The following is a 26,699-nucleotide window of genomic DNA, read 5'->3' as shown; positions in this document are numbered from 1 at the left end:
CAAGAGCTGCTGACTGTGATGGGGGCTCAGCTTTGCATTGATCCAGCTATTCAGCTAGGTTTTGTCCCATCTCTGCAGCATGCTGTGCCTTCACCCATGAAAGGGTGAGAGATATATTGACCATTGTATCAACAGTTCAAGATGGGAGGAAAAGAAATTTCTGTAATTACCAGACTGCAGCTCCCCTGAATACAGCATTTTTACTTAAGCCTCCAAAATGAAAAAAAAGAGCAGACAAAACCAGACCAGGGCAGAAGACAAGAACTTTCAACCTTCAAAATAAGAATGCACATGTTTTTCAATTAAGGCTCAGAACACCTTTTGCCAAAAGAAAATATGGCACAAGGTTATAATACACATGTTCAGATGTTAGCAGTTTTACTTCCAATCTGTTCCAAGACTTGTGTATGCCTTCTCATTCCCCTCCAACCCCTTGTAGCTTACCACACTTCATTGCATCAAAGCAAAGTTAGACACCCACGTCTTAGGGCTGCACTCAACAGCTGCTCAGGTCCAAGACTACAATGTCAGAGCAGAGAGACTCCCAAGCACAGGTACAGAGGGATAACATGAGTGTAAACACACAGGCAGAAAGACTTGGTGCTTGAGAAACTCCTTCTCTCTTGTTTTTATGAGCAGGAATAAGCATTTTCAGAAATAACAAAGTAGGTGCTTTAAGACTTCAGTCCCAGTTAAAGTAACTGCAACTTTGATTCTAAAAACATCTGAAAAATTATGTTAATGCTTCTGAAAGCACCATGTGAACACTCCAGCACACTTCGGGGGAAAAGCTTTTCTTAGTGATTTCTTTTTTTTAAGCTTAGTAAACTCACCTATTGGCATCTCATCCAAAGATGTCCTAGCACTCAAACTAGCCCCGTGGGACACAAGCAACTCGGCCATCTGCATCTAAAGAAAGGGAAAGAAAGCCAAGTTGACAGAGGTATTTTAGGCAATCGCTTTCCTCCTCAAAGCTGAAAAGTTGGAATAAGATAAGAAGAAATGGCATGCATGCTCAACTCGCCTCAAATTATTCTCGTACATGTGTGATGTTAAACATTTTTCCTACCATTCACCTGCACAGACGTACTCTCCCCAAACTTTCTCAGCAACAGGTTCTTTTTGGAGCCCCAAGGACCTCATCTGATGCTGTCCAGAGAGTCCAGCCCTAGTATAGATTTCTTCTATTTGCAGAGTGCTCCACAATTTGTCCAGGCAGAAAGAAATGTCACCCTCCTCCATGACATTTGCAACAAAATCATTACCTGTCCCCAGAAAGCAGCAGCATGAAGAGGTTCCCAGCCATCCCAGTCCTTAACATCCAGGCTTGCCCCCTGGTCAAGAAGGACTTCAGCTGCATGCAGATAACCATTGGCTGCAGCTATATGTAGCTAGGAGATAAGGAATAGAGCATGAACCACCTGCAAGGACCATGAATGGTTTTATACACCAAGTTTCAGTGGAATTTCTTGGATAACATCCGAGTCTAGGTCTGGACAGACAGCACATTTCACATTTGGCAGATGCCATCAGGTCAAAAGCAGGTTGTTCCTGTTACTGAAACTCACTATTACCTGCATGTAATTCTGTTTGGAGAGGAAACCGCTTAACAGTTCTTAAAATAACTTACATAAATGGGTTAGAAGAATAATGTTTTTACATTTTAAATCAAGGGCTCTTAAATGCTTCCAACTCTTTAGAGAAACAGCACCATTAAAATGCAAGCTTGCAAAGGAGAATATCATCCACTATAAACTCTGCATTTCTCGTGCCAGAAGAATGTCTCCTCTTCCCCATTTAAGTGCTGCAGATGTGATTTTTTTTTTTGATCAAATTTTCAGCCTGCTTTAGTCAGGACTCTCTTTGTGCAACTGCAGTTCCACTCATGCTCTAATCATTTTCACCATTTGAAAGTAAAAAACATTTTAATCCTTGGCTACTTTTAGCTAAGGGAATATGATTTTTCAGATATTGGCTTCCAACTACAACCACCACTTTGGAGACACCGATAATAGTCTCCTTTAGTCCCCCATGACTCTTCATGTCTCTGAAGATTTTCACAGTTGTGGTCTGCTGTTGCATCTCTGAGCAAAACATTGACCTATGCACTACTCGGAAGGTATGAACTCCGCTCAGAGCTCATCCTATTTCAACTGTGCTGAAGAGGAGAATGAAAGCTTCTTTTCAAATTTTCCATGTGGATTCCACTACACAAAGTTAAACCCTCATCCAGAAATAAATTCTGATGCTTTCTGGCAATTCAATTAATGTCTACATAAATTCCATGGCACTGGGTCATACCCTCTAGAGGCTGTATGAATTAACAAGGAATCACTTGGGGGTGATATAAAAAGGGAAGCCAAGAGGTCTGCTTAAATTTATGTATATAATCCTTGTTAAAGTGAAAAATGTGTTAAAAAAATAAGCTGCAATAAAAGCTTCAATCATCCAAGTTTATCTTGGAGGGATGCCCTCCCCTTACGCTTCTGATATATGCTGTAGGTGACAATTTAGATTAAGAAACCTGAATGCGCTGCCATGGCCTGGCCATCAAACAAATGACACCAAGTGACCTGTATATCAGTTATGTCTGGACCCGAGCATCAATTGACCGAGGTTGTATGAAAATCCCAACACCTAAGACAGAATTACTGAACTTTCCCTAAGTTGGGACTGCTGTCAGGAAGGATTTAAGAGACACGTCTGCAGGTGAGAAAGAAGGAAACAGAACTAGGATTGTTCAGTCCCTGTCCAGTTAAATCAGATGCCAGCTTGTTTGTGCTGTACATTTGTCCTGGGTGCTCTCCTCTGCTCAGGGCCAGATGCCATCCTACGTGAATAAACACAGCACTCTGTATGAGCCAGATGCTATGCAAATCAGAAAGAAGAGGAGGCAGAAAGTCTTCAGAGTGCCCAACACCAAGTCCTGCTCCCACGAAAACCAGAGGACTCTCAGGTCTCCTCCGTGGGTGTCAGATCAGACTATGAGACTAGCAAGAAGCAAGACATTACTGGGAGGTCATTCAGTCCCATCTCCCCAGAGGTCAGCAGAAGTGCTATGTTTTGCAACTCCTCATTGTGGGATTTCTTGCACCTTTCTTTGGAAGCTGCTAGTACCGGCCACTGTCAGACAGGACCCAGGACCTCAGCAGCCTTGCTGCAAGACCTGAGCTGCTGGACAACTGACAGAGCTCACATGAACAAGGGATTCGCTTCAAAAAGCACAGGGTTAGACATTAAGTTGTCACCTGTACTCATGGACAGCACCTGTTCCTACATGACAATAAACTAAAACAGGGGAAAAAAATCAAAATAGCTTCCTCACTCCTCTCAGTGACTTGTACGTGTTGATTTTCTGTAATTCCTGCCACAGGGCAGGTTTTGTAACCTACAGGCTGAAGGAAGGCAAAATTGAAGCTGCCACAGTTTCACTCACCAGCGTAGCACCTTGGGCATCAGTCCTGTTCAGGTCTTGTCCAGTCGCAAGTATGTCGTGAATGTCACAGATCATGACCTGTTCCGGAGCAGCCCGCATCTCATTGATTCTTTCCTGTGTAATCCCTGTTAAAATTCCAGTTAGAGAAGAGTTGGAAAGGGTCTTTGTCTCCACTGGTTGAGTAAAATTAGACTTATGATTCCTGGCTGATATGACCTCACATCCTTTTCAGAGGCTATGTAGCTGAGGGGACTGTCAGCTGTCCTTCACCCTCGTCGTTATTTAGGAATCAGAGAAACTAGACAGAGTCAGGTTCCAAGAAATTATGCCAGGCAGCAGCTCTCTGCTTTTCTCCAGAGGCAAATTAAGAGCTGAGAAACAAGGTAATTTTTAGTACTACATTGACCCATTTTTGTATTTTACATGAACTCAGTCTCCTTACCTTGATAGGCCATGCAAGTCTCAATGACATCCAGAGTTGGCTCATCTTCACAGAGGTCATACGGCATGTTGCCATCTGCATTTACTGCCAACAAGTCTGCTCCACTGCAAGGAGAAAGCAGCGTTACACAAGAAAGGACCTCAGACATCCCAGAGCAGACAGTGCCAAACACTGGGATAAATGCTTAGCAAAAACTAACTGGAGTTTAATAGTTGCCCAGATGTCACCAAGATTTGTGTGAGATAAGAAAGAGTTGAAGCAAAGCCATGGAGCTATGAATGGGAAAGATGAAGTCCAGAAGTGGATGAAAGGCAGCATGCTACACCTCCCTCATGGGCTATGGGGCACATCAGCCACTGGGCCATCCCTGTCCTCTCCTGATCCTGGCACTGGACAGACTGGCAGCTTCTCAATGACAGAAGTGATTTATTTGCTGAATTTCTGGATAATAATGCCAAACAACTACCAGGTGCTTGTTATCTGGGCATCTGGAAGTCCTTCACTGAAAAGTTCTCAAGGACCAGAAAAGTTGGGAAAGATAGGGGCTGAATGGTGGAGGGAGCCTTCCATCTAGCCAAGGGCACGTTGGCAAAAATTAGAAATAATAATAAAAAAAAAATAGCCTGTCAACTGGTGAATTTTCTCTTTCTGATTTTCCAAAAGCACTTCTCTAAGTGCTTTATTGACCTCTGGGAGGTCACTATTTGGAAGTAAAATTGCCAGCTAAATTGATTACTGTCCCCATATCCCCCCCTAGTAGAAAATTTCCAGCACCTTCTGAACTGTGCCACTTTAGCTAGCTGTTAAATAGTTTCAGCTGAATTCTGATCTACCTTGACAGCCATGGAAGGACAGCAGACAGTATCCACTTGCATTTAGATTCCTGTTTCTTTATTTATTTTTTCCCCTCTGCCTGAGCAGAGCAAACTACATTGCAATTCACATTTGCAAAGTACCAGTGTTAGTTTAATCAGCAAATAAGAAAGCAAGGAACGGGACATCTTTTGTGGGCTACTTCCTCTGATGGCCTTCAAGGGCTCCAGGTCCCATCACCAGTAACATTGCCTTCAAAGACAGTGTTTAACCAGTCATTTGATATGTGACACCTCCTGTAAAGGACAACTTTGATTGTTGCAAACAAATTAAATCACCCCATTCCTCAAAAGCCCAGGGGAAGACTGTTTCTGAGCATGGGATCATGACATTACAGTCCAAATATGCTGGCAACTACTCAACACAGGGCAGTCTATGACAACTAAGGCCATAAACTCCAGTTCCTCACCTTGCCATTCATCCCCACGACACTCCTTTATGTTCAGAGTCAGGAATGCACTATATTGTTCTACATTTGTTTTCTCCATTTTTATGCCCCCCATCCAAAAAATTTCCTAACCCAAGTAGGAACATCGTCCAAGGGATGACTGTTTGCATCCTCTGCTCCGCTTCCTTCATTATACAGCCAAAGAAGAAGGGCCATATTTTCCATGCCAGTCTCCCAGATGACAGCATCCCAGGGAGAAGTCTCCCTCCCTGAGGGAGAAGCAGCAGGCACTGCTGTGCAAGGCAGCATGTTAACGCTCCCAAAGCACACTCTGCTCTCTACACCATCACTCTGGGAAACAGAGGAGAGAGCTCCACATAGAGTCAGGACTATCTGCTCCAGACAGGATTCACAGCAGGTGCTTATTAAATGCTGCACATGATATAGCTCAAAACACATCTGGCTTCCTGCTCCTTGCTGGCAAATCTAGAAAAGACTTCAGCTTTAGGGCCTTGGTGAAGTCAAGTGGAAGGTCCAGTGCAAGCACCCCTTGTCATACCACTGGGGAACAAACGCATTACAAGAAGCTAACTGGTTACTAATTAAGAGCCAGTAAGACAGGTCACAAAGTTCGCCCAAGTATTTGAGCTGGACAAACATGCTGCTGTCCTTCTACATCAGCACCTCTTTGACTGTGGCTGGAAGACCTGAAGTTGTGCTTAAGAGCTTGAAGGTAGATCCTGCTGGCTGCTCTTATTTCTACCCATCCAGCAATCATGGTTCAACAAGCACACGCAGACATGTACACACCAGAGTACAGGCAAAAAGTGAGAAATTTTGGCCCAGGCTCCAGAAGCTTCATGAAACTAAGTCAAGCCACCTAGGGTTTTACTGTGTGTCCTCAGCCTTTCTGCTCTTCCTCCTCCACCCCCTTCTCCCTGAAGCAGGAAGGAATCCCAGGAATAGCCTGAAAGCAGGGACTAATCACCACCGCTGCAATCTCGCAAGGTACTAAGCAGTCCTGGCTTCCATCCACAGAAGCTGTCTATAGAATGAGATCTGCAGAAAGGGACTGACACAAAAAGCCACTTACTGCTGGATGAGGATCTTCACCAGGTTGATATGACCACATGTAGCTGCTGCATGCAACGGAGTCCACAGCTCATTGTCCTTCGCATTGACATTGGCCCCGTGGTTGAGGAGAAGCTTGACTATCTCTTCATAGTTGTCTATGCAGCACTGGTGAGGAAGAGATGCAGACAGATTGGGTTTTTTAAACTTTGGGAAGATGAGGGCTCAGTTGTACCAGTGTACCTTGACGTGGAGACCTACTTTATCCTGCAGTGTTTGGCACCAAGCACCTCCAACAGAGTTAAACACCAAATTGAGCACAAGCAGGTCAGAAAGCCACCATGCAGAACACCTACGCTGGACAGACTGAAGGTCACTGGTGTTTTACAGGGCCTTCTGGCTTGGGGGCAGAACCAGCAGGGAATAATAGCAAATATGCACACAGCTTTTGTTCCACTGGGCCTTCCATATTCAAGAGCAAACATAGCAGAAATTCAATGGAACCAGTACAACCACATACCAAAGGATGAGCTGACAAGCTGACATTCCCTTTTCTTAGGGAAAATCCCACACACTGGCATGTGATGAGTAAAAATCTTCTCAGCAGCTCACACTACCTACCACAGTTATCTGAAGAGATGCAAGTTGGATTCCCAGAATTATGAGGTACTTCACAGAGCACCTTTCATTTCCTGAAAAAAATCAGCATCCTCGATGCATTTACACCACAGTCCCAGAGGCGACCCGCAAGAAGGGCCTCAACCACTTTCCTCTGGGGGAGGTGGAATTTGCTCTTTGATCCACCTCATGCTCACTTCTTGATATGAATGTGTGTATGATAAAGACACTAAAATAAGATTCATTCTTGTGCAAGAAGCTTGTTCGTGGTCTACACATTACTGCAGACCCACATAGGAGACTCACAGATCAGCACTGCGGTATGGGCTTGTAATAGGGCTGAGTTACAACCTACAACAAGCATTTTAGCAGCTGTGTGACAAGGACCCTTTATGTATTTCTGTTTCTGTTTACTATTTGTATATGGAAGTGAGGTTAAAATCATGCCTGTCACACGGCCAAGTTATCACAGAAGTGTAAATGCATCCTTCACTGGAAGCCACTGCTAATGGGTTATAGTGTTCACTTAGGAGCTTCTCTCTGCTCAGGGATTCAATTAATTCTAGTGGATGCAAAGTTCCCACCTCAACTCCCAAATGCACCTTTACAATAACTGATCCTTCAGTGGGGAAGGTGGGATTCTCCATGGCTTCAGTACCTAGTGGGGAAAGCAATGAGGCTGTCAGCATTTCTGCGTGCAGAGTAACATCTCTTTGGAGAGGTGGGGGGGGGGACCTTTTGTCCTTCTAGAAGCCAGTTTGCATTTTTAAGCAACCATCCATCCAGCTTTGAAGAGAGCAATCGACTTGCAGAAGAATCCAAAATCTCAAGTCAATGGGAGCATTTACAGCAGGGACTAATGGCAAGAAAACCAGGAGTCCCCATTCCGCCCTCAGAGCGAGTGTGACAACCACGCCACTGTTTTTCGCAGCAGCGGAGGCGGCAGCTGCCAGGCACGGCAAGTCCCACGGCCCTTCTGCAGGCTGACTCTGCTGGTGGTTTCGCACTGAAAATCAGGACTCCTGAGGAGGGGTGGGGACGGGGGCCTTAGGAAGAAGAATAGAAAAACCTTTATGGGATCAGTGCAGAGGCTCTGAGGAAGGAACACAGGCTCACACACCACTACAGCAAGGCTGTATTTTACTGGCAATCAGCTGCTGCCATCTCATACAGACTTTCAGAAGTCCCTGAGCCTACAGAGAACAGCAGGAGGCTCTCCAAGCATCCTGCGCATTGTTTATTTAAACCAGTTTCAAAACTTGTGAATTGCCAAAGTCTCTCAATTTGATTTGATCTGCTTTAAGAGTTTACAGCCCAGCCCTGCAAAGACTAAAGGGATGAAGAAACGTTGTTTGCATCTGAAACCCAGCCCAAATTCCTGAGCCCTTATCACTGCACAAAATCTGGGATACAGCAAGAGAAGTGTTTCATCTCAGTTTGCTCCCCAAGAAACAGGATCACCAGCACATCATAGTGAAGTTTCGCTGCTTTAACTGCACAAAAAAAATGAAATACAAGAGCTCTCTGTTTACCCTGACAGATCTGCTCAGAGGGCAAGACGTGACAGTGCAGAGCAGCAGGGAGCCTCCTCCCATGCCTCACCTGATGCAGTGCAGTTAATCCATCTTCATTGCACAGGTCTGGGCTGACGTTGCTCTTCAGCAAGTAACACACTGTAAGGGAAGGAGACAGGAGGAAAGGAGAGTCAGAACCGTAATCCTAACACATCTCTTGCTCTCAGCTAGCCCTGGCCAGTTCAACACAAAGGCAACCTGCACCATCAGGGTGTTCCAGTGTGGGCAGAGCTGCAGGAGACCTCACAGCCAAGAGCCCAAAACTGGCGTGAACCCGCAGTCACTGCAGTGCCGGTGAGAAAAAAGCCTTCTTGGTTTTATCCAGCAGAGAGCACCAGCATACAATTTTCCCCCAAATTCCTTCCAAAGGAGACTGCTATTACAGCTATTATTTTCATATGGTTGTGCTGGAACAGTCTACATTTTTATCTTGTGCTTTACAACATCTGAGTGCAACCTCTGCACACTGCAGCCCAGGGGAACTCAAAGGCAATCGGTGATTTTGGGCTCCTGAGTTATAACCGTAAGAGACATCCCACTCTGAGAGGGATGAGGTCTTGCCTCAAGAAGTTATCAGTCTGGGACGAGAAGCCCAATACATTCAGGGGCCTGCCACACCTAAAATACATCAGGGTTGCTTTGGCCACTTTCCATGAGCTGTTGGGTATTTGAAGAAAGTTTCCCAGAGGCTTTATTTTTTTAATTGCTGCTTTTGGGGGAAAGGATAAGATTTATTCCATTAAAATGCAAATTTCTGAAACACATGAAAAGTCATTAGCCCCTAGGTAAAAAATAAAGTTTGCTCTGAGGTACAGATCTCGCACATAGTAACAGCAATAAGGCTGGCAGAGGACGTAAATTAATAGCAACACCAGGAGCTCTTCAAATTCAACGCTGCTGACAGATCTTGATGATCTATACCCATCTTCTGTTGTTTACTTGTTTATTCCCTGCTTTTTCTCCAGAGATTTCACTACCTAATGCTTTTCCCACCTCAGATGTCACTGACAGCACAGGCACAAGCCGGAGGTTCATAATCATCTCCCTGGGGCCAGGGTAGCAACAGATATTCAAGACCCATCTTATTTGATGGCAAGGATGCATCCATTAAGTGAAACCAGAGCTGCAAAATAAGGAACACTAACAAAGCTAAAAGGGCAATAACCATCTTCAGAGCTGGCAATCAAAACGACTGCAAGGCTGGTCACTCCCAAAGCATCTTGCAGCCTCTGCTGCTGCTGCCTTTGACTGATCGCTGTCCCACTGTTAGAGGGAGCTCCTTCCCCAGCACATCCACAGGGAAACCCATCGCAGGGCTGTCCCTGGGGTCAGAGCACTTCTGGCATCCCAAGTAGGACATGGAAAAGATGTCCATGATGACATCAATCTTGATTTATGAAGCTTTGTTTAAAAGATCCGGAAAATGCACTCGCAAGACAGGCAAATCGAAACCCAAGTGAAATTTCGCTTGGAAGCCACTGGTCTGATGTTATCAAAAAGGAAGGCAAAACTGGACAGAAGTGAAATAAAACACTTTATATGACAGGATTGTTTCACCCAACTCAAAATGAATGCTGGGATTTGCGTTCAAGGCATTGACAACTGCTCGATGAAACTGATACAAAAAAGCAGAATACCACAAAGAACAAAACTCATCCCCCACCGCGGCGAGTCCAAAGAGCCTGCGTTTTTTCCAGCTCAAAGGCCAGTGCAGGAAGCCCACGCCTACACTCAGCTCGCACCCCCTGACACTTGCATGCTTGACAGTAATAAGAGCGCTGAACCCCAGCCAGTATATTCAATTTAATGCCTGTGCTTCTACTGTTTCTGGCCAGCCCCAAGCTCCTGCTCTCCTAATCCAAGCTGAGTGATAGGCGAGCCATTCATTAGTGGATCTGATTGTTTCTTATTTACTTCGGATGCTCTGCCATTAGGGTTTTAATTCAATCTCAGTCATTTAAGAGCCATTGTGTACTAATGACATGCAGCTCCATAATCATGTTTTGCCTGATTATGGAGATTTGGACAAGTAAATGCTGGCAGTTTAACCTTACAAGCGCTGTCCCTCCATGAGAAGAAGCAGTAGCATAAATCCCAGCTTGTTATGGAATATGGGGTTTTGTGTTGAAGGCTCTGCAATCATGGCTTGACAGAGCTTGTAAGAGTCCTTGAAGGGTTAAGATTCAGAGAGGGATTTATCTTACCCTAAAGCAGCTTTGAATTCTCCACTAACCCCTGCAGCAGCCCTCACACTCACAGTGCACCTCCCCTTGGCTCCCATCTGCCCTCAGGACCGGCTCACCACAACCCTCAAAACATTTCCCAGTATCTTCCAACACACCGAAGACTGACAACCACAAGACACCAGAAAAGACAGAGAAAAGTCAGGTAATGAAGCTAGGTATGGATGTGGTACCAATAAGTCCAGGCAAACGTGGCTTGAAAAAGAGATCAGACTCCTTTCCAGCCAGTCCTAACCTGAAGTGTGCATCTCGGGTTTTGGCAGGGGGGGCACAGGGCTGGACAGCAACAAGTTCTAGCCCTTTTCTCTAAAGACAAAGGGATGTTGCCTTCAGTATTCCTCATGCTCCAGACAACAAATCCCAACAGCGAGACAGAAGTCTCCAAGAGCTGTGATTTCCTATTGCATGTGCCCACTTTTACAAGTGAGGGGATGTACCCAGCATCCCACCAAGCTCGTAGCAGAACACAGCCCCGATTCCCACCCACCACCCCCAGAAGCAGGACATGGGGTGGCAAAGAGCAGCTTCATCACCCCCTGCTCCCTGCGGGCAGACCTGCAGAGGGGCATGGAGGGAGGACATGGACATCTTTGCCACGTCCACTACCCAGAACAGCCCCTCCCACGTGGCCGAGAAGAACAAGTCCTCCTTTCTGATAAACTTCAGGAGAAATGTGGGTTTTCCAGTGCCTTACGAACAGGACGGGGGGGGGGGGGGGACACAACTGCAACGCTTTGCAGTGCTGGAAGCTGGACCCTCAGCTCCAGGGCTGTAGCACTGTCACCCACCCACTCCGCTGCTTAATGCACAACATAAGGGACAGGGACCTGAGCAAGCAAAGTGCTTCTCTTCAAGCCTGCCGGTGCTGCACGCCTCGCTGCAAAGCTCAACACCTTCTCCTCCCACCTCCAGGCACGAACGATGCCATATAGGTAGGAAGCATGCGCTTCAGCTCGCAAAGACACAGATTAATCACTTGACGCCAGCCGATCGCCTTCTGTCAGCTCAAGCCCCAGCACACCACTCGTGAAAGGAAGATTCCCCCATATGCACAAAGTATAGTGTGGAAACGGGTCCTCCGCAAGCTCTCCTGCGAGCTTAGGTCACAGCGACCCCAACAGAACGGGCTTTTATGGGTCACATCGGCAGGTTCAGCAGGCAGCAGCCTCCACTATAACACTTACGATTAACTTCTTAAAGAGAGCTCAGTGCCTAAAATGCTGAGCTCTTTAAAATCTGTCCTTCTTTGCATGCAGGCGGGGGGCAGGTGGGGAGAAGGGGCTGGATGCGTAGATACACTTTATTACATGTCAAGCACAAGTTGCGGGAAGCAGTTTCAAACACATAGCAAATGAAGGAATGAAAATGATTACAATAAGAGCTGGGTGGACAAATTGTGAATAATTCATCGCAAATTATATTAACTGAACAATCACTCAAATGTATTTTCTATTATTCTGCTTGCTCTGCCTATAATTGAACCTCTCACATGCCAAGATGGTGTACATTAATCATCAATTTATATTTTATCATTCACATCTGTGCTGTGTTAAATGGAAAAAGCTCCCACAACAGCTGTGAAAATACAGCCTAGGTTTTAAGTCACCCTCCATCACATGTCCTGGGGCAGCCTCAGACAGATTCTCTTCCCCAAACACAACAAACCCTCTTCTCAGGAGCTCCATCTCCTCCCAAGCACGTCCAAGCCTCGCTTATTCTCCCCAAAACCTATAAATCAGGGGGAAGACAAAAAAAACATTGCAAAGTCCCTAAGGAAAATTCAGGTGGGGTAATCAGCTCTCTCACCTGCAGAGATATTACAGCACTATGGTTTTTCACTGGTTACTTCCCACTGAGTTTACACTAGAAACAGCTTTTCCAGGAAAGTTCCTAAACCAGATGAAGACTTTTCCATGGAGAAAAAACACCTTTGTCAATGCAGTTCCCCCTAAGTCAGTAAGCTGCACCACAAAATTCTGGATACTATTACACTCCCATCTATACCCAGCATTTGCATACCTCGAGTATTAATAAGTCATAAGAGAAAAAGCCAACTGAAACTGATATGGATACCAGGGAGGGGAAAAAACAACAAACACCTTTCTGACAGGAGGTCCTGATTCCTCCTAAAAATATATAGTGGCAAACTGTTGATACTGACAAGGAGGCTTACCTATATGCTCTGAGTTTACACCCACACGCAGGCCATTATTTTTTAAAAATCTAGGTTTATCCTGATCCTTTGCACTCAACAATTTCTTTTTGAAAATATTTAAACTCTTCTAGTTCACTTTTTGGTTCTCAGGCTACCTTTAAAAGCTACTATTGTACTGAGGTTTCTATGGCAGTAGAATAATTCTTGCATGTTTATACCTAATTTCACTGAATAAAATGAAGAGAAGTTTCACTTGGATTAAGATGCACACTTTCACACATTGCCAGAAGTCACTTCCACCCAAATGTAGCTTTAGTCAAAAACACAGCCTAGTGGAAGAAAGTCTTCCCAGCATTACTTGTAGTGAGATACTGGTGGTGTCTGTGCCACATAGGTGTGTTGGCAAATGTCTAGAAAGACTGATCCCCAGCCTGCCAGGCATGGTCCTATGGATGGGCACAGCTACTTCAAAGCTGCATTTTTAATGCTATGGTTTTGCAGAGATATTTATTACACAAGAGAAACATTGCCAGAAAAACAGCATTGAAACTATGAGCACTCTGCCAGCAAAGCATCCAACTTCCTAACACAGCATACTATGATATTCATATTTAAGAGCATATCTAAACCCTGAGCAATAACAGGATGAACTTACTCAGCTTATCCTCCACTCCCTGCAATGTACAACTGATAGCCCATCCTGGTCCAGTGATAAACTCCACATCTCCCTAAAGATTTTTGGAAGACAAAAAACGCCACAGAAAACAAAACCCCACATTTAGACAGCTTCAAACATTTAGTACACCTAAAAATAAACATGGCCCAGTTTGCCTGCTGAGCTAGCAACTGAGACAACCCATCATGATTGATCACCAAGCTTTCTCGGGAAGGTTCAAAGCCTGTTAAGACACTTCCCACCTAGTTTATAGCTGGGCACACACATTCCTTCTAATATACCCCAAAAATCTGGAAGTTTGGAAAGAGGCCAACAGAGCCCCATCTGCTTCGTGCCATATTCACACGGGCAGGGACATTTCACGCAGCTACACTCAGCCCAGGAGCTGCTTCTCTCAAGTAAAATCTATTTCTGATTTTGATGCTTCTTGCTTAACAGGGCATACCCTTCCGTAGCCCCAAGGAGCCTGCTTCACATGGCAGGCTCTTCCTGCAGATCTTGGGGCCCAGTTCGTACACAAGTTTTATTCTGACAACAAGTGAGAGTTGTCAACAACTCATACACTTATTTAATGCAGAGGGTCCAATTATTGCTCCCTCTCTTTGTGTCTATTTCGATCAATTTTTGCTTTATGCTTTGACCGCTATCCATCATTGTAGTACCAGAGCACCAAGAAGAATACTATAAGGGGGCAGCCACCTACAGCTAGATCTTGGATGAATGGGCCACTGCCAGGCACCCAAACCCCACTGCATCCCTCATTTTTCTTGTTCTGCATCTACAGGACTTCAAGCTCTGATAATCCACTTAGTGCTAGCTATGCTAAAGCATCTTTCTTTAATGGCTGCCATCCACCTAGGATTACTCAGATAAGTAACAGTGTGCAAGTTACCCATCTGCAATCAACAATGCTCAAAGGAAGCAGCAGAAACAAAGGCAAATTCATTTCAATAGGGAAAATAAAAATTAGAGCATGCTGCCAATTGAGAAGCCTTTCTAAGGATGTAGCATCATGTTCAAAAGCATCCTCATCCTCTCCTGCTCCTCAGACTAAGAGCAAAATTGGTCCATGCAGGAGATTACTTTTCCTTTATGTATTTGGTTAGTCAGAGATTATTTTCCTGGTTTCCCATTCCTCATCTGTTATTGGAAGAACAAATAAATAATTTTGGTATGGTTTTTAAACAGATGATGGGCTTTAAAAGGGATGAGTGTTTTATATAACCTTCAGGCTCAGCTGCCTTCAGCAGGATTTCTGTCGGCAGGGAGCCAGGAAAGCAGATTCCCCAATATCATTGCGACAGTGACACCTAGGCTGCCAAAGAACCTCTTCTCTCTTTAAGAGGCATTTTGGAGTAGGTATTTGAATGGTGCCCATTTAAAGAGTACTGAAAGAAAAATTTAAGTCAGACTTATGGAGGTATGGATCAAGGAGACCAAGGCCCAGTTCCCGAAAGATGCCTCAGAAGCTGTAGCGATGAGCAGAGCAATGCTGGCTTTTAGGGTGCAGGGGTGCTCAGCAGAAGGCACTGACAACGCACAGAGGGAATCGTCCCACTGCAGTCAGAGCCACACGAGGCAGTGGCCTGAGCAAAGAACACCAACAGAAAATGAGGTATGAGGGACAGCCACGTCCTCCAGCAGTGGCTCAATAGGAACCTGCACCCTCCATCTCTTGAGTTTGCACCTGAAATGTTGGGTTTAGTGGGTGCAAGCAGGCAAGCAACACATCTTGCTTCCCTTCATATTTCAGGCCAAGTTAGATGAAGGGCACCTACAGAGTCAGTAAATGCTCAGCCAGGACCTCCTGTTCTCCTACTACTCTGGCTACTTCCAGCTTTCTTCCTACAAAAAGCTCTTATTGGAAGTCATGACAACACGTGCAAATCCATTCAGACAACACAACATCAAAGCCTTTTATCTGAGTAACACAGAGGATCCCACTTATATACCTGTTCAGAAACTACTTTTGATATATTGGACCAAAACCTGTCTACTGAGACATGCAGCAGTCATCACCTGTGATGTCTATACTAAGCTTATTAGAAAATAAATCTTTCAAGGTACTAAAAAGAAGGAAATGCAGAAAAAATTTAATTGGCTTTAATACAGCCTAAGAAGTGTTTAGATAAAAAGGAGCAATGGTGTCAGGAGGTAAACGTTTGCAGCTGTCTGAGTACACGAAGAGCTTCCCCAGTTACATTAACACAATAACATAACAGGTGATCTGAGGAGCAGAACTGCAATACCCCCCCAAGCTCCACACAGAGCCAGCCTGCCAGTATTTGCAAGAGGATACTCTAATACGCTCTGTGTAGCAGGAAATAGTTCATATTGCCATTTGGAAGTGTTATTAGGTTCCAGAGTCAACAGCCTCTGCCCCAGCTCGTATTTCAGGCATCCTATAGCCTCAGCTAAGCAGCTGTATGTTGACCTGAACCACAAGAATGTTTTTAAGACCCTCAATTATAAAACAGGAAACTTTCTATTTAGAGTAACAGAAAAGAGGTTTTGGTGGAGGGGTGAGGAAATACATATCTGCTTTTCAAGCTGCCCTGAATTAATACAAAATGATTCCCCGCAGCGACAGCCTGCTGACAGCCCAGGAGCTTGCCAGCAGACCAGGCTCTCCCCCTTCTCTACTCCTCAGCCCACCCCACTTCAGAGACCCCTTTTCTCTGTTGTGCACCTCTAACCTTGCCCTGGTCTTTAGAGAAGCTCCGACTGCTCTGGCTGTTTCAGTACCTTCTCCACCTTCAGCAGCATCCACTCCGACCTCGATCAGCATGTTTTGGTGGTTTTTTTTTCCTCCTCCAACTTTGTCCCTTTAGTTTAGCATGAGTACATTGGGGATGAAGATCTTTAAGACATACAGGACCAAATCACATCCTTAGCTCTGTTCTCATGGATCACTGCATTCATGAAACAGGGTGCCATATAGGCAAGGTCTGAACGCCTGCGTAAGGCAGAAGCGTGGTGTGCCAGGGCACAGTCTGCAATGCAGCCCTCTCAAAATCCGTTTTGTGTGACACAGCAGCAGCAGGAGCTGGTGCCAGCCCCCAGCTCAAACCCAGCCCAGATGTGTCTCACACCATTACCCCACACCGGAGACTGCAGGGGGCACGCCAGGAGTTAAAGTGTAATCTGCTAAAACATCACACCCTGCTCAACAGCACTGTTTCTTACTGGAAACTGCATTGCCATGCAGTGCTGGAAGGGAAATGCCTATAAAAGCAGTAAGTCCTCCTCTTTCTTTTGTTTGTTTGTGTTTTGGGTTTTTTTTGTCAGATAAAGAGAGATTGTGGCTTCCTTTTAAAAAGCAAATGCTACAGAAAGAAAACTTTCATAAAAGTTTAGCAGCAACCTGAACTTTACCAGAAAAGCATCGGCTGATCCTTAGCAGCCCTTCTGTTTTTGCAACCTGCAATTATTCAGCAGCAAATTTTACACTATTCAGAGATTTGAATTTCAACAGAGCCTTTCATCCAGAGATCTCCAAAAGCGCTGGCTGCTGCCATTAGCAGAGCGAGCTCCAGTCTTTCTCCTGGGATTTTACAATCAGTATTCGCCTCGTTTCACAGATGTGACATCTCAGCCCGAGTTAGACCAAGACTCTGGAGGCTCGGGTTTCTTTGCCAAGGTCACAGTGACAGTCCACGGCACAGCTGTGACAGTGCCCTTGAGTCCCAGGTCCCAGCTCCACCCTTTAAGCACAAGAAAACTCTCCTTTCCTCTCCCCCGTCCTCTCCGTTGTTCAGCCGAGAGGAATTGGGCAAAGCAGCTGAAATCTCAACACTAACAACTTTGATGGCAACCAGACCCCAAGGTTAACCTTCTATTTGACAGAGCATGTTTAAAAAGAGAAACCAAAGCTGTGGCTCAGCAGCAGCTCTCGGCTGGTATCGCTCCCTCAGGAAGGTCTCCACCACTTGGCTTGGACCTGTTTGCTGACCACCTCGAGGACCTGGGCTGGGCAGGGAGAGTGAGTTGCAAGAGGTGGGGGAGCAAGGTCAGCTGAAGGGCTTGCAGTGTGGCAGCACGCTTCATTTAATTATGAATCAGGAACGATGTCATCACCAAGATGGAGAATGAAGCACATTTGGTCGCCAAGCCTACATTTGACAACCATCTGTGATCTTTACCAGCAACCCAGGCAGGACCACTTCTTTTTTTATCTGCCCTCTCACAAGCCCAAGTCCCAGAGGTTTGCAAGTTTTTGGGACTGATCAAATCCCACAATTCCCCCAGAGTTTCATAGAATAGAATCATAGAATCACAGAATCATTTAGTTTGGAAAAGACCTTCAAGATCATCGAGTCCAACCATCAACCATGCCCCCTAAACCACATCCTGAAGTACCGTGTCCGCTCGCTTTTTGAACATCTTCAGGGATGGTGACTCAACCACTTCCCTGGGCAGCCCATGCCAACGTTTGACAGCCCCCTCAGTAAAAAATTTTTTCCTCATATCTAACCTGAATCTCCCTTGCCTCAACTTGAGGCCATTTCCTCTCGTCCTATCTCCAGCCACCTGACAGAAGAGACCAACACCCACCTCACTACAACCCCCCTTCAGGTAGTTGTAGGGAGCGATAAGGTCTCCCCTCAGCCTCCTTTTCTCCAGACTCAACAGCCCCAGTTCCCTCAGCCGCTCCTCATAAGACTCATGCTCCAGGCCCCTCACCAACTCGTTTGCCCTTCTCTGAACACGCTCCAGCACCTCCATGTCTTTCCTGTAGTGAGGGGCCCAAACCTGAACACAGGACTCGAGGTGCGGCCTCACCAGTGCCCAGTACAGGGGAACAACCACCTCCCTGCTCCTGCTGGCCACACCATTTCTGATGCAGGCCAGGATGCCGTTGGCCTTCTTGGCCACCTGGGCACACTGCTGGCTCATATTCAGCCGGCTGCCGACCAGCACCCCCAGGTCTTTCTCTGCTGGGCAGCTTTCCGGCCACTCTTCCCCAAGCCTGTAGCGCTGCACGGGGTTGCCGTGACCCAAGTGCAGGACCCGGCACTTGGCCTTGTTGAACCTCATACGATCGGCCTCAGCCCACCGATCCAGCCTGTCCAGATCTCTCTGTAGGGCCTCGCTACCCTCAAGCAGATCGACCCTGCCTCCCAACTTGGTGTCATCTGCAAAAGCGCACACGTGAGCACATCTCTCCCTGTCGAGGAATCGAACCCTGTTCTCTTTCAATCTTCATTTCAGCCCCTATCACACACAGACAAATCACACACTCTAGAACTTCTTTTCTGTATTAACGAAAAAGCACGTTCAATTTACTCTCCAGGTCAAACCCCTCCAATCCCAAAGCAACCCTCAATGTCAAGCATCACCCCCGCACAGCTGCTGCCTCACAGCGCCCGTGACAGCCCGATGCCGGCTCGGGACACAGAGGCAGCGGGCAGCTGTCATGGGCCACCACGCAACTGCACAAAGTCCCACAGCTAGTGGCATGCTGGCCCTTGGTGGGACCTGGCCTGGAGGTGTGGGTGATTCTTCTTCCACCGCGTACTAAGTAGGGCCATTTCCAAGACTCCATGCTGCAGAGTTGTTTTCAACATAACCAAATAGATTAGAGAGCCACAGGGACTTCTCTCCCAGCCCTTGGCAACCACCAAAGCCTTGTCAGAGAAGTCAAGAGAGTTTATCTGTGAACATCATCATCAAAGGTATTCAGCACTGCATGGAAACCAGTTCATACATTCAAGAGTTGAATCAGAAGTTAGCACCTTGAGCTTGGCAGAAATGCAGGTTTTTCACAGATCCAGTAATACTTATAATCAATGAGACGGGCCTGACAGAAGGTACAGAAAGAAATCGGTGTGACGGCCGCTGTGCACAGAGGACACTAGTTCCCCCAGCCAGGGCCTGAAGCTGGAGATCATCCTCCTCGTGGGCCCTGGGCCTGATCCAGTTGAGGATGGTCTGCTCAATAAAGATCACAGCATAAATTTGCTGCAGCTTCCTACTCATGCAATCCAAATTTAAGACCCATTACCTTGAGCATCCAAGTTAAAAAAAGAAAAAAAATATAAAAAGAAGAGTGGACAAAACATTAATTTCCTTAACATTTCCTAATTTCTTTGAAGAAGGTTTGAAATTGCCTTCCACGACTCCTCAGAGACAGCACAAAACACGTGTAAATTAGGTCAAAACAAGTGGGCATGCAGTGATACAACCTGGGTTGGTCTATAACCTGACTGTCAAGTGCTTTGCATATAGACCACCTTGTTGTAATAGTTATTTCACCTGTCTCATCACACAAAGTTGGAAACTCTTTCCAACTTCTGTCACAAGTTCTATGTGATTTCTGCTTCCCACCACCTCAAGCAGTAGAAGATGAGTGTTCCCAGGCTGGATGATGCAATATAGCTTTGTGATTGCCAGGAGGTTAGCCCACAGGGAAGAAGCTTGAGAGGCTGACAGGTTATTTAGACTTTTCAGAGAAAAAAAAAAAAGTCCAACTTGTTGCCTTCACCCATCCCTGCCATATCCACAGACACCAAAGTGCCAGCCTCACGCGAACTCAAAACAAGATAGCTTTTGCTGCCAGCTCTCCTCTGCTCAGCTTCCTGCACTTGGGCACAGTAAAAAAGAAACTGCGCACAGGGTTGGGAGCATTTTCCTTTTTAGTGAGTGGCTCCTTCACTTTCAAAAGCCATCTCAGTCAGCTTAAAACTTTCATCTGCAGAATATGGCTTGAATTCAGCAAAACCCTTCAGATCAGACCTGGGCAGAGAGAGAAATCCAGTTCCCTCTCACAAACTGCTGAGGAATTGTGTACATCGTGGCAGAGGAACAAGGATGCTCTTCATGGGAGGGGAGGTCTGGGGTCCAAACCCACAGGCACAGCTTATCCCAGGGATGTGAGCTCAGGACTCCCAACACTCACAAGACTGGTCTAACAGCCTTCAGGGTCAGTCTAGGAGTCTTTTACTTAACATAAAGAGGAAAAGAGCTGAAATTCTCCTCCAGAAAGTGCTTTGCCTTAGTGCTTCAGACCAGGTCACTGATGTTTCACCCTGTTTCTGAATGAGCACTTCAGGCTCAGTGCATACAGTAATTTTTTTTTTTAATTTTTTTTTTTCTTTTTATTTACATGCTGACCTTACTAACAAAATACATAGTTTAAACTACCAACTTAAAAACCACATCATTCCTACAGCTTTTATGCAGGTTTAAAGCATCCCATTTATCAGAGCAGTATCTCCGAACATTGAAGACACAACTCCTCGAAGCTGGGAACACGCAGTTGCAGGAAACAGCAGGGAGCAGAGAGAGAGCGAGCAATATATCACAATTCTCTCCCTTTGTCCCTTCGAGAGGTCTCCTGTCCTGGGATGAAAGACCCTGTCCAACTCTCCACATTAGTATTGCAAGTCTAATGCCTCCCATACTCTCTTCAGCAAGAGTCAGCCCAGAGGAGTTATAGTTTTCCTTTCTGCAATAGCAGAGAAAAGCTTCAGTTTGTCAAAGTATACTGCATTTCCCAAGAAAATTGCAATTTTCAAAATAATTAACAGTCATTAAAATTCCCCATTAAGTTTTGCCATTAGCAATGGCAGGACTATTCTCCTCTCCACAGTAGTGAAAACTCTGCTAACTTCTGTATTAAAACCAGTTTTGTTAATGAACCATTTTATTCCATCCTGTTTGCTTATAAGAGAGCTCCCTCACATCAGGGAGTTTTTCATTACATATTTAACACTACAAGAGCCCAGGCGTCATGGGCCACCTTTTATCTGTCACGGTGCAAGAAAGGTGACATCCATCTTCTGAGCTTGAATGGCAGATTGCCCTGTCTGTACTCACTGCATCCCTTACATCTATATATGAGCAAATGGGGAGAGAGCCTCCTTACGCTCTCCTGCCATGCTGCCGGCCATGGCTGCTTCTGGGCAATGATTAAATTACCTAAAAAAACCCCACACTTTGAACATTAAGACAAGAGGAAAGCCACCAGGCTTGACCTTTACATCACCTCCCATTGACTCCACAGCCTAATATTTTGACTTAAAAATTTATAGTAACAACAAAATGCTTTAGTACCTAAACCCACCTTAGTAAGTTCATTAAAGTAATTAATGCTTAAGTGGCTGCTCACGCTGCTCTGCTGACAGCACTAATTACAGGTTGCAGAGGTGGATCCCAGTGACAGCACAGGGAACCAGTTGTCAGTTTGAGGCTCATCCACAGTGCTGGGAAGATGTGCAGTCCCCTGCAACCGCTTGGGTCGGATCCAGCACTCCTCTACTTTTTCCTGCTACTAAACCCGAAATTCAGTATCTCCAGCACTGAGTATAATTGAGCAACTTTGGCAGCTTCTGGTGAAAGAACACATATTTTTCTGCTGACCAACATCCATCAGAAGAGACCTGTAGCATCTTACCCAACACCCTTTTCAAGAGCAAGTCCTTCAAGAATGGGAGCGGGACTGGGTAGCCAGGTGACAGGGCCCTTACAGACCATTGTGAGGGACAGGAATCAAAATGCTGTGGTTCCTGGAGACAGCACGGACCATTTTATCCCTTGTGAAATGAAATGGGACAGTTGTGCTCTCACTCACTAAACCAGGGGTATAACCTTCCTCACACAAACAGTCCTGTCCTTCAGACATGGGCAAAGATCCACATGCTCAGTGCAACTTGTGCCAAGAGCACTCGTACCTGTTTAGGGAGATGCAGGATATCTGATCCTCATTACTAGACCTGTGATCAATTATAAGATCCATCCCTCAAGTGTTTTTGGTCCTACCTTTGTCTGGAAAAAACCACAGTCTTAAAAAAAATTGATTTCTTTCCAAGCAGCTGTTTGTAACAAATGCTTCTGAGATGTTTCCCACATTTCACAGACTGAAGCAAATCCCACTCCAAGCCACCCACTCCACCACCCCAGTTAGTGCTACAACACAGAAATCCTGTTTGTTTCTGTACATCTCATTGTAAAGAATAATTCCCAGGGAAAGGAGCCCACCAGATCAGGAGCATCCAACAAGGTCTGGATCTCGCATAAGCAGCTGCAACTAGTACAGTTGTATAATGGAAACTTGACCTACAAACCTTGAACCAAATTCTAGCTATATTCCCCTTTGAAAAACGAGTGCATGAAGGCTGAACGCTGCTTCTGCCCTGGCTGCTGCCAGCTCGTACAGCTGTAACCTCTGGCTTGGCTCCACACCCCAAGACGACCATTACCTTTCCACCATCCAGCACACCTGGGAAGAAGGGGATCACCAGCAAAAAGCGAGTTAAAATGGGCCCTGGTTGCGTAAGTTGCATAATCTGTGCAACCTATTACTAGGGGACAGAAGACATTTTGCTGGCCAAGATCTCCACACATCTCCATGTACATTCGGTTGAAGGACACAAGAAGGAACAGCAAGCCCTGGCGCTGCCTCTTCCACCTAACAGGGCACTAGGGGCTCTGAAGCAAGGGACAGTTTCCCAACAAACGTGCATGCCTCATAGATCAAATGGCCACATACGGTGCTCTGGGGACAGAACAACTGCGGGTGCTAAAAGGAGCAAGATGACAATGAGGCTTGGCATGAAGCACAGATAGTTTTCGGGACAGACCGCATTAACCTCTTCACTGCTGAAGCCTTGCTCCCCAGCGGGGCTGTTCCTCTAGACAGACCCAATAAACCAAATTGGTTTGAGGTGGTTTGTGCCTGTAATGCACAGCAGCAGCAAAGAGATTAAAAAGGAGAACATACGCACCAGGGATTTCTAGTAAATAAAACACCTATAAAAGCGGAGATGAATGCTCAGCACACATGGGTGAGGTTCAGGCAGGGCCATCCCCACTGCAGGTGGAGAGGAACAACTCACGGCAGCTGTGATCTGCAGACTCACCGTGGGAAGTCACCATGGGAAGGGAACAAGACGTAAGCAAAGCCACCTCCTCCAACCCAGCACCAGCCCACCATTAACCAGTCACGAGAGCCCTGGTCAGATGGGAATTCAGATAGACCTGAGCCCCAGAGCAGCGGGACAAGATATGCAAACCCTCCCTTGGATTTCTATTCTGCAGTAAAAATCCAAGAGCATTAGAAAGAGGTTCTTCAAGGAACTGTGGGGGAAGCAGGAGCTCTTACAAAGAGGTCCTTATATTGTCAGCAGTTTGGGGATGCTTTGCAACCATCTGGTCCATCCCTTGTCTACCCCAGAGTATTTAAATCAAGGAGTTTCTTCAGATAGTAGGCTAAATCGGAATGACAAGGTTTCTCCACCTTCTTGGCTTGCAATCCCTTCCTTTCTGATATTTCTGAAGGAGACATTTGCTGTTGATGAAACACATCCCCCAGAACTCAACCAGCAGTGAGAGATGGGCCAGGCTACGCCGACCCACTGACGGGTCTCTTTGGCCACATTTCTGGATCAGCTCCCATGTGTCCATGTCACACAGGGTACCGTATCTCCCCTCACAGATAACACTTCCCTTTTCACAAGAAAAATAGCTTGATAAAAACTGCTGACCCCTATTCAACTTATCACAAGAGAAAAACGAAACCAGTTTGGAATCAGGAAAGGGCTACGTGAGCCTCTTTGGAAGATGCCCCTTCGCCTCCACCTGCCTTTCCAGGCACTCAATTCGAGTGCAGTAACAACAACAGGAGCACACGTTTTAGACATCACACACAACTGCAGCGGAGAATAACTCACTAAAAACCTGATTTACTTAATGACCGTACCAGGAGCTTTGCAAAACCCAAGTGATTTCAGAGGAAGCCGGTGCCTTGCTGCTGCTCTGAGTCACGGGAAGTGCAGCGCCGCAGCCAAGCCCCAGAGCGAGGCAGGAACACTGAAATTTCCCCCAACTATTCTTATCTTGTCTCACAGTAACTCAAGGCTCGTTTTCAAAACCGGGGCCTATTCAGAGCAAACAAACAAGCCGCTGCATTCACTAAACCCTGCTGCGTCCGGGAAGGTGCTGTAAATCATGTGCACAGGCAGGGTTTACATGCAAAAGCAACAAGGAACGCGCATCTGCAATGATTTTATGGCACACCAGCACAGATAATGGTTTTGTGCTCCTAAAAACAGGTGATTTAAATTCCAGGGTGCCACAGATTTTAATCCTGAGCTAATTTTTCCTCTATTCTATGCTCTAGCATACATCACCATTATCAAGAGAGCAGAACTCACAAAAATCAGATTTCCTGAAGACAGACTACAAGAAAATGATGTTTTCTGCAGCAAATCAGTTCAACAGAGGCTCAATAAAACATGACTGATAATTAGTGCTTTCCTTCTGACAGCTAGTAGCAATTGTCTTCTCCTTAAATCTAGTGCATTTGCCAATTTAAAACTAATCTGTCCAAAAATGAAACAAAACATCTGGCAAAAAATTCACAGTGAATATTGGCTAAGAGTTACAAAGTTATACATCAGAGCGTCAGCTGCTACAGCATCAGACAACTCAACAGTAATTAAGGTAGAGCTGACATGGCCTTGTGGAAAAAGCCATCAGGCGAATGGAAAATGGATGGGAATAGCTAAATCGGTTTAGGTTTCCCCTGACAGGAGTAGATCAAAAGGAAACTAACCTGATTAGGAGGGAGAGAGCCACTGATCCAGATTCATTGAGCAAAGCAGAACAGCTATAAAGTGACATTTATGCTTGCTTTCCTTACCAGGGTCACACAAAACAGCCAGCATGTACCAATGGATCTGGCCCAGATTTATGGGTGAAGGGTAGACCCTTTTAAATACGGACAGCTTCCCTCCCCCATAGCTTAAGTTCACGGTTAGGCAGCTTTCCAAAAAAAAACAACAAAAAAAAAAGGCCATAAAAAAAAAGCCCCCCCAAATTTAATTAAATAGAGTAAGTGATGCTTGGTGCCTGTTGGCAGTGCCACTCTCTGCACCAGGCAGCTTGTTCCTATTATGGGCAGGTTGAAGCCACCTCACCAGACTAAAGCTCTTGGCTCAGCCCATTCAGCCAGTGGGAAAAGCCACGCAGGAAGGATTTGGTTCAAGCACTGGCTGTGCCCATACGTGGGTCCCCAAGCATCCCACTCGTGGATGCACACGAGTGTAGTTATGTGGTCCCTGACGCAAACCAGCATTTGGACTAAGGCAGGGCATGTTGGTGCTCCCCTCGGGATGCTCACAGTGCTGTATCTTGCGGGAACACGACACATGCACACCCCAGGGGCACCGTGCCTGCCTTCCCAATGGAAGCCTGATGCAGATCCCAGCTCCCAGCACCTGCACTGGCTAGGGCACCTGGGAGCCATCACCTCCTCTAGCAAATCCTCTCCCCTGCGAGATAAACTCACTGTTATGCACAGCTGCCACCACCACTTAAAAAGGTCTAATTTTAGTTAAATGCAGCCACTCAGTGACTTGCTGTGTGCCTGGGCTCCTGGCTCCACCAGTCACTTGCTAACCACTACCTGAAAACCCTCTGCCACGCACAGCACGGCTACCAGGCTTCTCATTAACACCAGGGCCAGCCGGTGCAATCACCTGTGCAGCGAGACACGCCTAGGCTGGCAGGGTAAAGAGCCCTACGGAGCCCTTCACACACCCGCTCTCCCCAAACCCCACGGGAACAACTCACTCCCTAGGGTTGATGACAGCACAAAAAGCTCCCCTCACCAGCAGTCTCGGAGAACGCCGCCCTGGCCACGTCCCTGCGTGCTCCTGCCAGTCCCGCTGCTTTCCGGAGCTGTGCACATCCCAGGGGATGCACAAGCACAGGTACATGTTTTCTTTCCAAAGCAAATACCCCCCCCAGCCCGTGACCCTTTTGCTCAGGTTAAAAGCCTAAGCCCACAAGTCAGCATTTTACACAATCACTCTGTACACTGCAAATTCTACCAAATCTAATAAGATTTTTGGTGCTCCAGGAGGCTGTTCCAGAGCCAGGGGCAGGCTGCACTGCTCGCCCTGCTCCCGCATCGTGTCCATCCTGCTCTGGCAAGGAGACCTCCAGCTTTCCCTTCACCTACCCCACAAGCATTTCCACCAGCAAACTCTCTCCAGTCACAGCGCTCTCACCCTGCTTGCCTTTGCTCACACCTCTCAGAGCTGTAACGATGAGCCAAATTGCTCCCGTGCAGAAGCAAGACCTTCCCGTAGCATCGAGAGCACGCAGAAGCACCGAGTGCTCCCAGGTCCCGTGCACGGGAAGCCCTCCTGGTTCTCCTGCTTCCGAGCCACCTCCCGTCCAGTGTGGAAGGTGGTCTCCCACGCAGCAGGTCTGCCACA

At 46.4% G+C, this 26,699-nt stretch overlaps 1 protein-coding gene across 1 annotated transcript in view; it reads right to left on the bottom strand.

Annotated features, from left to right (window-relative positions):
• Positions 1–26,699, bottom strand: part of PPP1R16B (protein phosphatase 1 regulatory subunit 16B) — a 64,939-nt gene that overhangs the window by 6,764 nt on the left and 31,476 nt on the right. Inside the window, exons 3-8 of the mRNA XM_049816986.1 lie at positions 8,431–8,501; positions 6,233–6,378; positions 3,879–3,982; positions 3,437–3,561; positions 1,266–1,391; positions 834–909 (exon numbers count right to left, since the gene is read on the bottom strand). Coding sequence (XP_049672943.1) covers positions 834–909; positions 1,266–1,391; positions 3,437–3,561; positions 3,879–3,982; positions 6,233–6,378; positions 8,431–8,501 — 648 coding nt within the window. The remainder of the gene's footprint in view (positions 1–833; positions 910–1,265; positions 1,392–3,436; positions 3,562–3,878; positions 3,983–6,232; positions 6,379–8,430; positions 8,502–26,699) is intronic.

Source organism: Accipiter gentilis, chromosome 14 (genome assembly GCF_929443795.1).
Source record: "Accipiter gentilis chromosome 14, bAccGen1.1, whole genome shotgun sequence".
Lineage (NCBI taxonomy): Eukaryota > Metazoa > Chordata > Aves > Accipitriformes > Accipitridae > Astur > Astur gentilis.
The sequence above is the reverse complement of the archived record's forward strand: the minus strand, read 5'-3'. Positions and strand labels throughout refer to the sequence as shown.